This window comes from Mandrillus leucophaeus, unplaced genomic scaffold (assembly GCF_000951045.1).
Source record: "Mandrillus leucophaeus isolate KB7577 unplaced genomic scaffold, Mleu.le_1.0 Scaffold130, whole genome shotgun sequence".
NCBI lineage: Eukaryota > Metazoa > Chordata > Mammalia > Primates > Cercopithecidae > Mandrillus > Mandrillus leucophaeus.
This window is the reverse complement of record NW_012101255.1, coordinates 4,282,009-4,296,946: the sequence shown is the minus strand read 5'-3', so window position 1 is coordinate 4,296,946 and position 14,938 is coordinate 4,282,009. Positions and strand designations below refer to the sequence as shown.

Genomic DNA, 14,938 nt, shown 5'->3' with positions numbered 1-14,938 from the left:
ATTAGTACACATATAGAATTCTGACCTCCATATTTGGAGAAAACACATAATTTTACAGCACATAGAACATTTACAAAAAGTAATCATAAAATAAACCTTAAAAACTTTCAAATTATCGGAATCATACAGACCACTTTCTAAGATCACAATACAATTAAGTTCAAAATCACAAAAACATAACATAAACTCATATACTTGGAAAGTTTTTTGTTTGTTTGTTTGTTTGTTTTGAGATGGAGTCTCACACTGTTGCCCGGGCTGGAGTACAGTGGCACAATCTTGGCTCACTGCAACCTCCGCCTCCCAGGTTCAAGAGATTCTCCACTTCAGCTTCCCAGGTAGCTGGGATTACAGGCACCCACTACCAAGTCAGGCTAATTTTTTTGTATTTTTAGTAGAGATAGGGTTTCACTATGTTGGCCAGGCTGGTCTCGAACTCCTGACCTTGTGATCTGCCCTCCTCGGCTTCTCAAAGCGCTGGGATTACAGGCATGAGCCACTGCACCCAGCCATATACTTGGAAATTTTAAAGCGCATTAAAAATCTCACGGAACAAAAAATAAATCATAAAGAAAACTAGAAAATATTTATAACTAAACAAGGAAAATGCAACATTTTAAAGCTTGTGAGATTCAGCCAAAATGGTAATTAAAGAAAAATGTCTAGTCTTAAAAGCTTGTTTTAAGAAAAAGAAAGTTAGAAAATCAATAAGCTAGGTATTCAATTTAAGAAGTTAGGAAAATAACAATGAGACAGAAGCAAGGAGAATAGTAGATCAATAATAAGTGCAGAAATGCATAAAACATAAATCATTCTCAATTAGGATTAGCTGGTAATACTCTCTTTCAGGATTAGGAAGTAGAAAGATTATTTCTGGAAAGGGTAAGAGAAGGCCAGTCACACACATACCTATATATATTTTCTATTTTAACTCCTTAAATGAATTTTACAGAAAGAAATAGAGGACCACTGCTTTTTAAATGACATTTATTTTTTCTAATAATTCAGGTACATAACACATTTTCAAAGGGAAATTTGAAAATACTGAACAATGTAAATAAAAGAGATATAACTAACTCATAGTCCTATTATCAGGAGATAATTATTAAGTATTAACTTGTATATACTTATGCTTTCTTTTTTCAGCCTATAGCATCTGGTATCCCACCTAAGTAATAACCTGGCCCAATCCTGCTTAAGCTTCCAATATTAGGCATTTTCAGGGCGTTATGACCACAGATGATGTAACTATTAACTTTTAAATATTTTTCTGGTCTTTACATATCTGAAGGTTTACGCATGTCTACATGTAATTATATGGTTACTTAATTAAAAATTTGGCTTCAAACTGTATACATATATTTGGTTTTTGAGTTTTCTTCCTTTTTACTTTGAATTCACAAGGATATGAAGCACACATATTCAGCTTTTTTTGTGTTCAGCTTTTTTGTATTCAGCTTTTTTTACTTAAAATTGCATAATTAGCATATACTCTTCAAATATAGAATATTTGGTGGCAGTGTTAAAATTTAATTTTCCTGATAGAGATATCATGCTGCATTTGGCTGTACCCCTGATGTGTCCAATGCTGTGTTGGAGTCATTCAGCAAACATCTATTCATAGTCCATTCAATGTATGGTGCCATGCTGAATCTAAACAAGAGATAGACAGTCTGAAAATATCTGACAAACCGATGAGGTGGACCTTCCAGAAGTCTGTTTACAAGAGGGCTGAGGAGACTCTGGGAGAATCTTTAACAAGATGGTCCTGGATATGACTAGCTTACGGACTTGATAGAGAAATCCTGGGCTGTCAGAGAGGAGATGTCACTCTGAGTACAACATGGTGTTTGTAGCGTGGTTTTGTCTCCTGGCCCAAGTCCTTCGGATCTCATGTTTAAGTTCTTTGGAAAGTAAAATGTTATTGAATGAAGCTCTGTAAAACTCTGGAGCCTAAGCATCTTTGTCTTAGCATCCCTCCAACCCAATATCTGGAAAAGGGAGACTTTGGTTTGGTCATTTTGGTTGCAATAGGCAAAGCTGCACTGATTTAGTAGTGGGGTTTACTGAAATGATCAGCACAGTGACAAAGAAGAAAGACTATCTAGGAATCCAAGAACAGAAACCAGGCCTAGTGTACACTGTCACTGTGGGCAAAGGCAGTTTTAGGAACTTTTGGAGCAGAAGTTCACATATCTTCCTTTTAATAGGATACCGTTATTAACATGAACCAGATACTCTCTCTAAATATTGGCTTCCTTCTTCATCCTTTAACCACTTTTTGATGCTAATACTCCAGTTGCTTCATTCTTGGCTTCCTAGTTCAAATTCTCATGCTTGCATAACCACCAGTCTTGCTTGGATAGTCTTTTACTCCGGCCTAAGTCAGAGGCCATTAGCAAGACAATAGGCTGCCGAAGACTCTGGGGCTTGCCCCAGTTCAGTCAGCTGGTCCCAGAGCATGAAGGTCACGTGGTATATAACATGGCTTGCTTTCAAGATGCTTGTTTCAGCAAAAGCTGTAAACGGGGCTTAAAGGGGGCTGTTGGCACAGCAGGCATCAAGGAGAAAGATATTCTCTTCCGTATCCCCCCAGCCTACTCCCTGGCTTTGGCACAGAGCAGGTGTTGACAGACCATTGTTGACAGTGTCCATGGAGGAGACAAATGGGGAAATAGCAGAAGTGTTGAGGCCCAGTGCACCTGTGATGGAAGCGGTGTTCAGCAGGGTAACTACAGGAAGCAGAAAACCTGGTATGAGCATTCAACACTGAGTGCCTACTGGCTCCACTGTGTAGTGGGTCCTGTGGATGGTGGGAAAATATAAGATGTGGCTACTGTCCCTGAGGAAGTCATGGCATGTATAGGTGGAAAATTTGTAAGTGTTCTACTTTTTAATTACTTTAAAAAGAAATATAGGTACTGGTACCTCCCCCTGACACAGGTATTGACTGGTCAGTGGTCATTTTCTCTTGCCCATTGAGCATGTTCCCTAGCTGCTCACTTATTTTAAGGCTACCTCTTCTAGTCCATCACACTCACCATTAGGAGTCAGAAAGGAAGAGCAAGAGTTTAGATTGTATAAGTTTATATAAAACTCTTTTTGGCTTATCTATATCACTACTTTCCTCATTGAATGTTGAATGGAAGTGTCATTTCATGATGTTTGCAAATAATGTTGAGGAATGTGGAAAGAACATATGCCTTAAAGTTTGGAAAAATAAAAAAAAATTTAATAGTGAAAATATGAGTTTAGAAAATATTTATAGTAAAACATATTCAATAAAGAAATCTTGGAAAATATAGAAAAGTGGGAAGAAGGGCCATCAATGCCCCAAACCAAGCATAATTGGCATTTTGTTATATTTCCTTTTAGATTTAGTTTTCATCCTAAATTTTGATTATTAGCGTTTCATTTGCTTTAAATAGTTATACTGTAAACATGAATTTGTGACCTGTTTTTTGATTTAGTATTTATAATTTCAAAAACATCATTTGTAATGACTATAATTTTACAACCATTTAGTACTCTTTTTTATTTACTTTATCTTTTAGTATCAGAAAGCATTTACAGTATGTACCACTCTTTACTTAATCCTTCCTCTGAATTTAGAATTTTGAGGTGTTTCTAATTTTCCAGAATATTAAATAATGCTGCAATATACATATTTGCATAAAGTTTTCTCTCATATTCTTATTTACTTCCCTAGTATAGATTCTTGGAAATGGATTTGTTTGATCAAAGGGCAGAAATATTTCTGAAGTTCCTGATGCATATTGCTTAAAAAACATTCTAAATGAAAGAGTGGCATACTTGCATGTGCAGTGAGGACTACAAATTTTACAAATAAACACCAAATGGAGAAAGCACCATCATTTCAATATTGTCCTTAAGTCTACACAGTTGATATAATATTTAGATAGATGGCCATGTCTTGATAATGGAAAACATTTTTGTCCTTATTCAAATGATTCCAGGCTATAGGAAAAAAGGAAAAACAAAGTGATTAAAGTTATAAACTTGGCTTGATTAGTAATCCATAATCCAGGTAGCAACATAAACTTATATTTCATATTCAAAATATGATAGAATAGAAACACATCTCTTAGAAATTTGTAGGAAAGGTATTACACATTCTATGTTGCTAAACAAAATACAAGAGATCTCATTCATAATTTTTCTTCTCACTGGACTTGTTGATAGCAGTTTCAACCATAACTAAATTAACATGAGTATTTTAGCAGATGAAGTAGAAGTAATTTCAATAGCATAAATACATATTTCCCTTCTTCTTCAAAAGCACTCACTATGCACTCAAGATAAAAGTTTGTTAGTTGAATGTAGCAGCATTCAGAAGAGAAGTTATTTCAATGAGATAAGGTTAGGAGCCTTTGCTTATCTTATGAACAGGGAAATTCTTGATAAATGGTAAAATTTCTTCATGCTTTGAGTTATCTCTATGTAGAATACTAAAACGTTGCTCATTCAAAACACTTATGAAGCCTTACCATACAACAAGAAATGCAGATTTTACAATTACTGAGTTGATTCAACCCTTATACATAAGCCAAGACACATTGGGATATCAGAAAAAAATGAGATAGTAGAGCTTGAATAAAGATGAGGGCAATAGAAATGGGGGGAAAGTGATGGAATTCTAGAGTCTTTTCAGAAAGCCTCATTGAATCCTGGGAAGTGGGGATAATATGGATGAGCTACAGGTGCCCATGAGAATCTGTTACCTGGATGATCACTGAATAGCTTCCACACAGTATCTTGGATAATTGCATGGCTACTCTGATGAGGCAGATGATCACTTGAAGCCCACTGAGGGTTATGAGAATGGAAAATAAAATGATGTTCCACTCCACAACATGTGCAGGTTCCAGGCACTGAATCCATATGCTGGAATCTGTAAGGAAACTGAGAGAAACCCATGGCCAAATCTACATACTGGGTCCAAGGAAGAAAGCTACAGGTATTTGTATGTTTGAGAAATTACTGTGTGACTAAAATATATAGTTATTAGATATGAATTAATGTATTTTAAAAACCATTCAGATACACATATTGGACACATCATATGCATAGCACTGAGCTAGATACATAGTTTATTATAAATGTTGTGCTTGCCTTACCACCCTCATGGCCTCTCCATTTTTCTTTCTCCCTCTTCCATTTCTTTCCTACTTCCTTCTTTTTTACTCTTTCTGCCCCTTTATTTATCTCCTACCTTCTAATGCTCCAGGAAATAGAGACACTCTGAGAATTACTTTATATTGCCAATAGCTCTTGTCTCCAATGGGAACGAGCACTGAATATGAAATCAGAATTCCTGGATCTGTAGGATGTTGAGCAAAGAACTTTACTCTTCTGGCCTACAGACTCTTATCTTGATAATGGGGTTAAATATCTAACCACAGAGTAATTGTGAATATTTGGTGAGAGTGTGTATACAAGTGGTTTGGAACCTGTAAAGTACAACACAGATGTGGTTTTCTGTTAAATTTCCCTAGACCTATCTCATATCCCCATTGGCCCCTATCTCCATCTCAGCCGCCAGGGAAATGAGTCCCTCCAGATCCCTTGTCTAGACTGTTCCTAGTACATGCTCTGCACAGATCATCTAGCAATTTAAAACAAGATGACTTGCAATGTTGCAGGAAATCAGGGACCCCAAATGGAGGGACTGGCTGGACCTGTGGCAGATGAACGTAAATTGTGAAGATTTCATGGACATTTATCAATTCCCAAATAATTCTTTTATAATTTCTTACACCTGTCTTACAAATTGTCTTTACAGGTGATACACAATTATCACCTGTGTATGTCACCTCAGGACTACGGTGATAATTGTGTTAACTGTACAAATTGATTGTAAAACATGTGTGTTTGAACAATATGAAATCAGTGCACCTTGAAAAAGAACAGAATAACAGCAATTTTTAGGAAACAAGGGAAGACAACCATAATGTCTGACTGCCTAAGGGGTTGGGCAAAAAGAGCCATATTTTTCTTCTTGCAGAGAGCCTATAAACAGACATGCAAGTAGGAGAGATATCACTAAATTCTTTTCCTAGCAAGGACTATTAATATTAATACCCTGGGAAATGAATGCATTCCTTGGGGGACGTCTATAAATGGCCACTCTGGGAATGTCTGTCTTACATGGTTGAGATAAAGACTGAGATATGCCCTGGTCTCCTGCAGTACCCTCAGGCTTACTAGGGTTGGGAAACTCTGCCCTGGTAAATTTGTGATCAGACCAGTTCTCTGCTCTCAAACCCTGTTCTCTGTTGTGTAGGACGTTTATCAAGACAATACATGCACTGCTGAACATCAACCCTTATCAGTAGTTCTGCTTTTGCCCTTTGCCTTGTGATCTTTGTTAGACCCTTATTAGTAGTTCTGCTTTTTGCCCTTTGAAGTATGTGATCTTTGTACCTACTCCCTGTTCTTACACCCCCTCCCCTTTTGAAACCCTTAATAAAAATTTGCTGATCTGAGACTCAGGTGGGCATCATGGTCCTACCGATATGTGATGTCACCCCTGGCAGCCCAGCTGTAAAATTTCTCTCTTTGTACTCTTTCTCTTTATTTCTCAGCCAGCCAACACTTATGGAAAATAGAAAGAACCTACACTGAAATATTGGCAGGAGTTCCCCCAATATTGCAAGGCTCTTGTTTTTTTCCCAGACTATGATACTGTTTAATCCTTCTTGTAAACTGCAGAGGGGCATAAGTGCCCTGGCAGGGTTGGGGAGGAACATAGAAGCTTGCCCTGACACCCACTCCCTCCACTACCTCCACACGCAGCTCTATGGCAGCATTTACTTCATTCATTGTAATTCTATCTGTATCTGTATATCTATTTGTGGCTGCATCTGTATCTGCATCTATTTCTATTTCCTTAGCAGGCTGTGTACTCTGAGAGCACTGACTATGTTTTGTTCACTCTGAATTGCCAGGTCTAAGCTCTAAGATCATGCTTGACAAATTGTAAAGATCAGTAAGTATTTGTTGAATGAAAACTAACTCAGGATCCTCACCAGCCACCATGGCAGTGACTAAACCTGCTGGCTACCTGGCAGGTGGGGAATGTCATGTGGCATAAAGGAATATACAGGGAAATAATGTTAATAATAAAACCTGAAAATTTATCACATCACATTTGTCCATTACTTCCATTTAATTCTAAATTCTATGAGGTAGAAGTGATTATTGTCCCCAACTTACAGAGGCTCAAAGATAGCCAGATACTTGTCTAAGGTCGTGTAGCTTATAAGTAGGAGGGAGGGACTTGAATCTCGATCTATAACCACCAAAGACCTGTACTCCAATGGCAATGTTCATTCACCTTAAGGTTTCCATCTCAGTAGAATGTCTGTCAGGTCTGTGTGAGTTTCTGGAGGGAAAGGACTCTGTGTGATTTACCTCTGATTCTCCAGTACTTAGTGCAAGGCTTGGACCTAGTCAATGCTCAATGAATATTTGCTGAATAAATGCAAAAATGAATAATTGATATGCACAATTCAATATTAACACCTGCTCCACACTGTATTTGTCAAGCCTTGGAAACTTCTTGAGGGGACCAGAGACTTAGCTTCCCTGTGTTGCCTCCTATCAATGTTTCACCTTTAAACATTTTTACGTAGATGGAAACAGGTGAAAACAAGCCTCCGGGGCAGCTTAAGGGAGTAATGGAGGGGCATATAGGCAGCCTAGAGAGTCATAACTTAAAAGGGGAAGTTTTGATTTTGAGGTAGGGAAAAGTTCAGGGGCTGATGGCATTAAAAAGGCTTCTTTCGCACCTAGTGGGAATTTCTACATTAGGATCCTCTTTACTGAGCCCCGTCAGTCCTCCAGGAGTGTCTCTTCCAATTTCTCAGGAAAGACTGAGGTTCTTATCTAGGTTTTCCTGACCTGAGGGAGATTCATGTTTGCTAAGAAAGGTCATGGTATGTAGCACCCTGTAAAAATCTTCAGAATGAAGGCAGGTACAGGCACAGAAGTAACTCTGCCATGCAGGCCTAGATGCACATGTAAGACCTCAGATGGACATGGGCCTTGAACAATAAAGCCAATCATGGAGAGTTGAGAAGAAAATATAACTTCCCCCAGTGAATGGTACAGACATTCCCTCATTTTACTCCATTAGAATTCTGAGCACAGGATAAAAACAAGGAGAGATTCAATGGACTTCTTCTGTATTTCTTTCTGGGCCCTGCTACTTCCTAATCTGCATCTGGTGCTGGGAATCCAATAAGCCCAGCACAAGGCTAGTGTGAGGCATTCTGAGATCTGGGTTTGGGTTGTGAGACTCCTGGCTGAATTACTAGCCTTCTGAGCAAGACCACCACTTTAGACACTCCTCTAGTAAAAACTGCATAAGCTCTGGCTCATTCCACAAACTCCTGCACCTAATCATGTCCCTGGATCACAGACTGCACTTTCCTGCTCACCCTGCCTTGTTCTATCTCTTTATCATCCCTCCTACTATAGCCCTGAGTGGCATCATCCAAGAGCACCATGGTTTCTCTCCTTCCCAAGCCTTTTCACAGTTGTAACAGACCACATGTCCAACCTGGCCACAAAACAAAACTGAGTTCCTGGATCCAGCCAGGCCATAAGCTCCAGCTGTTACCAGATCAGACCATAGTAACCACACGACTTTAATCTGAGTTAGGGAGAAACACACCTTTCGTTTGGATGGCTCCATGACAGCCTCAAGACATTGAATGAAAATCACATTAAAAGACTGAAGAAAAAAATCTAAACAAAGATCTGTGCAAGAACAAATTGGTCTGGATGTTAGTAAACTAACAGGAAAATTCTGCACTAAAACAGCCACAGGGAACCCCAAAGTGATCATGGAAAATGACCATGAGCATGAGCATGAGGCCAGGTATTTCTGATTTTCTGACCTTCTTGGTTTGGGGAATTATTCCTTACCGTCCAGCAGTGCCTTCAAAAGCATACTCCCAGCCGTCAAGGGTGAGGCAATATGGCCCCTGGATCAGACCCAAGGCAGAGATGACCAGACAGTATCCAGAAAAAGCAATTCCAACGGAAGAAAAGATAATCGACAGCAGTGTCTAAATTAAAACACAGAAGCAGGTTAGTACCATAGAATGCAATGACAAGGGGATATTGTGGATAAATTATCAGATAACTACATTCCCCTATTCATCCAAGCTCATGCAGTCTATACAATACTAAATATCCACATACAAATAAAAAAAAAAAGTAACCCAAACCTATTTGATCTTACAAATAAGTTTTTAAATAACATTTTGTTTGGCATCACATAGAAGTAACTAGGTAATTTACTAAATTTATTCTTTCCTTCTGGAATTTTGATATCAAAATAATGATCACTTCTTATGAAAATGCACTGAAGGATGTGATCAATCAACCCACAACTATCTATTGAAGACCTGTTATTTTCTAGGTAGAGTGAGTTCTCTATGCAAGTGTGAATAATGATGAAGAGGAGGAAGAGGATAAGGAGAATGGTAGAAATGCAGGAGTACTGGCTTAGAAAATTTGGTTGTATTATTCTTCCTGATACTATTTTAATGATTTTTAAAGTGCCAACTTAAAAAATGCACATCACATACACCCAACAACATGGATGAATCTAAAAATTATTATCCTGGATGGAAAAAAAAAACAGATAAAAAAAGACAAATACTGTGTGATTCCACATATATAAAATACAAACTAATCTATAATGACAAAAAGTAAATCAACAGTTAATCTTTTGGAATTGGCAGAAATATTCTGTTATCTTGACTGCAATGGTGGTTTCATAGGTATAGTCAACTGTTAAAACTCATGATATTGCATACTTTTAATGGATGCCATTTATTATATGTAATTTAGCCCTCAATAAAGTTTATAAAGAAAAAATAGACTAATAGAAACTCAGTTAGGAAAAAGTAAGATTTCCTAATTTTAGGTATCTTTAAATGTTGATTTTCTGAAAGCGCATCAGTAGAACAAAGATGGAGGAAAGACTAAGCAAAATGGAAGATGATCTTGGCAGTAAATTCTTGATCTCTGTACCGTACTCAACAGTAGTGAGGGTACAATACTGTCAATACCTTTGTGTTTCTGAGTGAGAGGAAAGAAAGCTGGAACCCACTCAACCATCCTCAAAAAACTATTGCTCTTACCACATATTTTTTGCTGCAGTTTTCACTCTGGCAACATTTATAGTTTTTATTATTCTCCAGTACCAGAAGAACTGTTGCTACTATAAGCATCTATAGGAGGGAAGACATAAAATGTTGGTAATGAAATGCTCGTTTACATTTGTGCTTATAATCAGAGGACAGTGACTTCAAGCATAGACTCTGGGGTCAGGTAGATCTGGATTTGAATCCAAGCTCTGCCACTTTCTAGCTGTGTGAATTTGAAACACCTTCTTTATAAAATCGTATCAAGAGGTTGTCATGAGGTAATATATGTGACATTTTGAGTATAGTGGTTGATTGATAATAAGTGACTGATAAATGTTAGCTATCATTATCATGGTTAGCAACCATCAAAAGCTAATGATTAAGGAGAAGTAAATGGTATGGACATGAGAATACCACCCTGGGCAGCAAAACCTGCCTTTCTCAATGACTCAGTTGTGGAGAACCAAGGAAAATCATTCAGCAGGCTTGGTAGTTTGCCAACCTCTCTTCGTTTACTGTCCTCTGGGAATGCAGGTGAGAGGCTCAGTTAACCTGAAACCATATCTCTTTAAAGTGACTTCAATTTCCCCATGCATTCAAACCATCTCAGGTTTAAATTGTTTCACTGTGTTTTGTCTGTATCAAGCCAACAAAGTGGGAGAATCAATGCATCTTATTGCCTTTTTAAAATTTTATTTTAGGCAAAAGGCCAGAGCTCTGGAAAGAACATGTATTTCTTTACCATTATAATCTCTGGTTAGGCTAGATACAGACCATGAATTGCTTATGGGAAATTCTCCACCCGGTTTTTACTCTTACTATTCAGGACTGAATCCTACAGCTGAGTTCACTGTTATTTTACTCTTTGTAGCCAATGTTTCTAGTTTCCAAATTTCTTCAGCTTTCATTACTTTTTTTGTTCATTTAATTATTTACCTATATTCTTCTCCTTTTCTCCTAAAAGGATTTGATGCAGTTATAGTAATATATTTTAATAATTCCTGGAAAATGAAAAAAATAGAGAACAGGTTTCTTTTCCCAGTTTTAATTTTTACATGGAATATAAGCAAAAGAGTCCTATATTCCCCCCTTTCCAACATCGTTAGTTATGACAGACTGAAAGAAATTCTGGTCTAATGCTCTTCCATCTATTGCAATTGCATATTGAGGGAAACAATGATGAGACAAGGCCAAAGCATAGTAACCAGCTTCATTACAATACTGATAGAGATAATTAGACCTGGAGCCTGTAGTCTTATTGCTTAGGCATCAACTGTCGAAAGAGACACTGCCTTCTTTTTTTGTTTTAAAATATAACTGCAATATAGAGGAGTCAAGAATAATGGAGGTAAATTACACATAATTCCACCACCCTTGTGTGTCTTCACGCATTTATTTCTGGTGTTTTCCTACATATGTCTATTTGACACAGCTGCAATAGTAATTTACCCACAATGTTGTTGTGCCTTTTTTCACTTAACATGAAATAATGTGCATTTTCCATGTTGTTACATCTTCGTAATTATAATTTTCACCACTGTATGAAGTCAATGTACCATAATTTATTTCACTACTTCTCTGTAAGATGCTTCTTCTAATTATTTGCTATTATACCAATGCAGCCACAATCATTTGTGCACATAGCTCTTTCCTTATTTTGGATGATTTCCTCAGAATAAATCATGAGACATAGGATTACTGAGTCAAATGACATAAGCATTTTCATGGATCTTGATATATTACACCAAACTCTTCCCCAAAAGACTGACACTTATTTGTAGTGCAGCCAACATTAGTTATGTACTTATTTCATAGCAGCTTCAATAGCATTGGATATTAATATTTTAAAGTTTATTAATTTAATATGCAAAATGAATAACTAAAAGAAAATTGCTTTACAACATAGCTGTTCAAATATAATAATTAAACACCCCTAAAACACGTAGAAATAGATCATAATGAATTTTCTTCTAATTATTGGTGGTCTGATTAGCTTACAGTCCATAATGAACTATTATTGGGTATATACCCAAAGGATTATAAATCATCCTGCTATAAAGACACATGCACATGTATGTTTATTGCAGCACTATTCACAATAGCAAAGACTTGGAATCAACCCAAATGTCCATCAGTGATAGACTGGATTAAGAAAATGTGACACATATACACCATGGAATACTATGCAGCCACAAAAAAGGATGAATTTGTGTCCTTTGTAGGGACATGGATGCAGCTGGAAACCATCATTCTCAGCAAACTATCGCAAGAAAAGAAAGCCAAACACCGCATGTTCTCACTCATTGGTGGGAATTGAACAATGAGATCACTTGGACACAGGAAGGGGAACATCACACACCAGGGCCTATTATGGGGAGGGAACGGGGGAAGGGATAGCATTAGGAGATATACCTAATGTAAATGACAAGTTAATGGGTACAGCACACCAACATGGCACATGTATACATATGTAACAAACCTGCACTTTGTGCACATGTACCCTAGAACTTAAACTATAATAATAAAAAAAAAGAATTAAAAAAAAAAAAAAAGAAATGACTTGACCAGGAAATTGTCTTTTCCTCTGAGTTGCCAACATGATTTACTATCAGTTTGTTTATTTTTAAAGAACACAAAGTCATCAGGAAAACGTTCATGGATTCTTACCATTGATAATTCAATTTACTTTTCAAAAACTCCCTCCATTATTAGGGTCTCAATGTAGGATTATTTAATGATGACACAGCTCATTCTTTAATAATCATAATTACAACAGTCACTGACTATCTACTACATGCCAGTCTCTCTCCTGGGCACTTTATCTATATATATATTTTATCTTGAAAAGAAAATGCGGTTATTCACATTTTTCACATTAGAATACTGAGGCTCAAAGATACTGAGTAATGTGCTAAAGGTCCATGGCACAAACAACAGAACTTAGATTGACATGCAGGTTTGTCTGAATATCCAAGTTGCTGCTTTTTTTTCATGCTGTCCTAAAGCCCATTCAAGCTAGAAAGACATGAGTGCAGACAGAAAATCTGTTCTAGAAAACAGTAATGCCACTGAAGATCAAATAGCTTAAATTGATATGCAGTGTTCATGAGAACATTCTCTTTTTACAGGCCAGTGTCACACAGACTTTCATTAGGACTAATTTCCTGCATTACTGAAGCTGCATTGCTGAGCAGCTTATTGAAAACAGAGTTATGCCCCAAATCCTAGCAGATTACCTGCCCCTTCATCCCCATCCCTCTTTCAAATCCGACACCCAAGATTAGCAAATGATTTTTCCATTGTTCATTATTTTTACCAGGTACAAGGTAAGTCTCAATTACAACTCCCCCTTCTCTCCCAAGTCTCCAAAGTCACACTTACCATGACGCCTGAGAAACAGATTCCTTCAAAATACCACACGTAGTTGGTGAGTTTATTGCTGGATGCATAGGAAGTTTGCCCATTCGGGAAATACAATAATATGTTCACGATTATACTCCAAAGTGCAAGCGGAATCAGCAGACAACTTAAGCAGCCTCCACACTTCCGAGACCCCATTTTGCCCTGCTTAGAACCTGTGGGAGATTTCAAGAGTATACAGCCACAGAAAGTCTCGTTTTCTTCTTCCTACCTGACCTTTTTTCTCTCTCTTTTTTTTGTTTTTTGTTTTTTGAGATTACCTACCACTTTCAGGGTCAGAGCCCTTCACTTCATATTCATGAGGAGCCGGGGAATTGGAATATATCCGCAGCCGACAATCTCAGTGTGAAATAGTGGTTTACTGTTTGGAGAACAATAGACAATGATCAACAACTGAAGAGCTGAGCTGGTCTTCATCCTGTGCCAAAGGAATGCGGTGTTTTTCACTGCTTTTTAAAATAAGTCATTTTCCTCTGGATTAAACCACTGAAGGCTTAACCCTGACCCTGTGTTAAGAAGGAAGTTGGGGTGGGGACTGGGATTGAATGTAGTAAATTTCATCCAACAGTGGAGAGAGGGTTAAAGAGAAAACTACCAAGGAGGCTTATATTTAGAGCTTGATATGTTTGTTAAAATGTCCTGACTTTACCCTCTTTATGTATCTGTCTTTCACCTAATATGCTTTTTATGTGCTCACTATTCACCAAGCTTTGTTCAAATTGCAAGAATACAGAAAGGACTGAGAAAGGAACTGGTGGATGAGAAAAACAAAATATCTTGGTTAGATCAGTACAGCTTTCCTTCCAAGAGTTTGCATCTATTATCTCTACCTCTCTGAAAAATCATAACAGAAATAAATATTTTCCCTACTATTAAGAAAACAAAGATAGGGCTGGTGCAGTGGCTCACGCCTGTAATCTCAGCACTTTGAGAGGCCGAGGCAGGTGGATCATCTGAGATCAAGAGCTCGAGACCAGCCTGGCCAACATGGTGAAACCCGATCTCTACTAAAAATACAAATATTAGCCGGACATGGTGGTGGGCGCCTGTAATCTCAGCTACTCCGGAGGCTGAGGCAGGAGAATCACTTGAACCTGGGAGACGGTGGTTGCAGTGAGCCGAGATCATTCCACTGCACTCCAGCCTGGGTGACAAAGTGAGACTCCATTTCAAAAAAGAAAGAAAGAGAGAAAGACAGAGAGAAAGAAAGAGAGAAAGAAAGAGAGAAAGAAAGAAAGAAAAGAAAGAAAGAAAAGAAAGAAAAGAAAGAAGGAAGGAAAGAAGGAAGGAAAGAAGGAAGGAAGGAAGGAAGGAAGGAAGGAAGGAAGGAAGGA

General features: G+C 37.7%; 1 protein-coding gene across 3 annotated transcripts; it reads right to left on the bottom strand.

Annotated features, from left to right (window-relative positions):
* Positions 1-970: 970 nt before the first annotated feature.
* On the bottom strand, positions 971-14,767 carry TM4SF18 (transmembrane 4 L six family member 18). Of its 3 annotated transcripts, XM_011972784.1 has the most exons (7): positions 14,699-14,767; positions 13,869-13,965; positions 13,566-13,759; positions 10,179-10,268; positions 8,953-9,095; positions 4,743-4,923; positions 3,247-3,978 (listed from the first exon to the last, which is right to left on the bottom strand). In XM_011972784.1, the coding sequence occupies exons 3-7, from the start codon at positions 13,740-13,742 to the stop codon at positions 3,964-3,966; spliced, it is 606 nt and encodes a 201-aa protein (XP_011828174.1). In that variant the 5' UTR covers positions 13,743-13,759; positions 13,869-13,965; positions 14,699-14,767; the 3' UTR covers positions 3,247-3,963. The 3 variants fall into 3 exon arrangements, with proteins under 3 accessions (XP_011828173.1, XP_011828174.1, XP_011828175.1); XM_011972783.1 differs by lacking the exon at positions 14,699-14,767 and having other exon boundaries at positions 971-3,978; positions 13,869-14,117; XM_011972785.1 differs by lacking the exon at positions 14,699-14,767 and having other exon boundaries at positions 13,865-14,104.
* Positions 14,768-14,938: the final 171 nt, after the last annotated feature.

Bases quoted from the DNA above. Each gene is read 5' to 3' on its own strand.
- TM4SF18 (XM_011972784.1), bottom strand. From the start codon at position 13,742: ATGGGGTCTCGGAAGTGTGGAGGCTGCTTAAGTTGTCTGCTGATTCCG. The intron at 9,096-10,178 runs GTAAGAGCAATA...GTTTTAATTTAG, and splicing joins ACTGCAGCAAAAAATATGTG to ACACTGCTGTCGATTATCTT. The intron at 4,924-8,952 runs GTAAGGAATAAT...GGTTTCTCTCAG, and splicing joins TTTGAAGGCACTGCTGGACG to TTTCCTTACAGATTCCAGCA.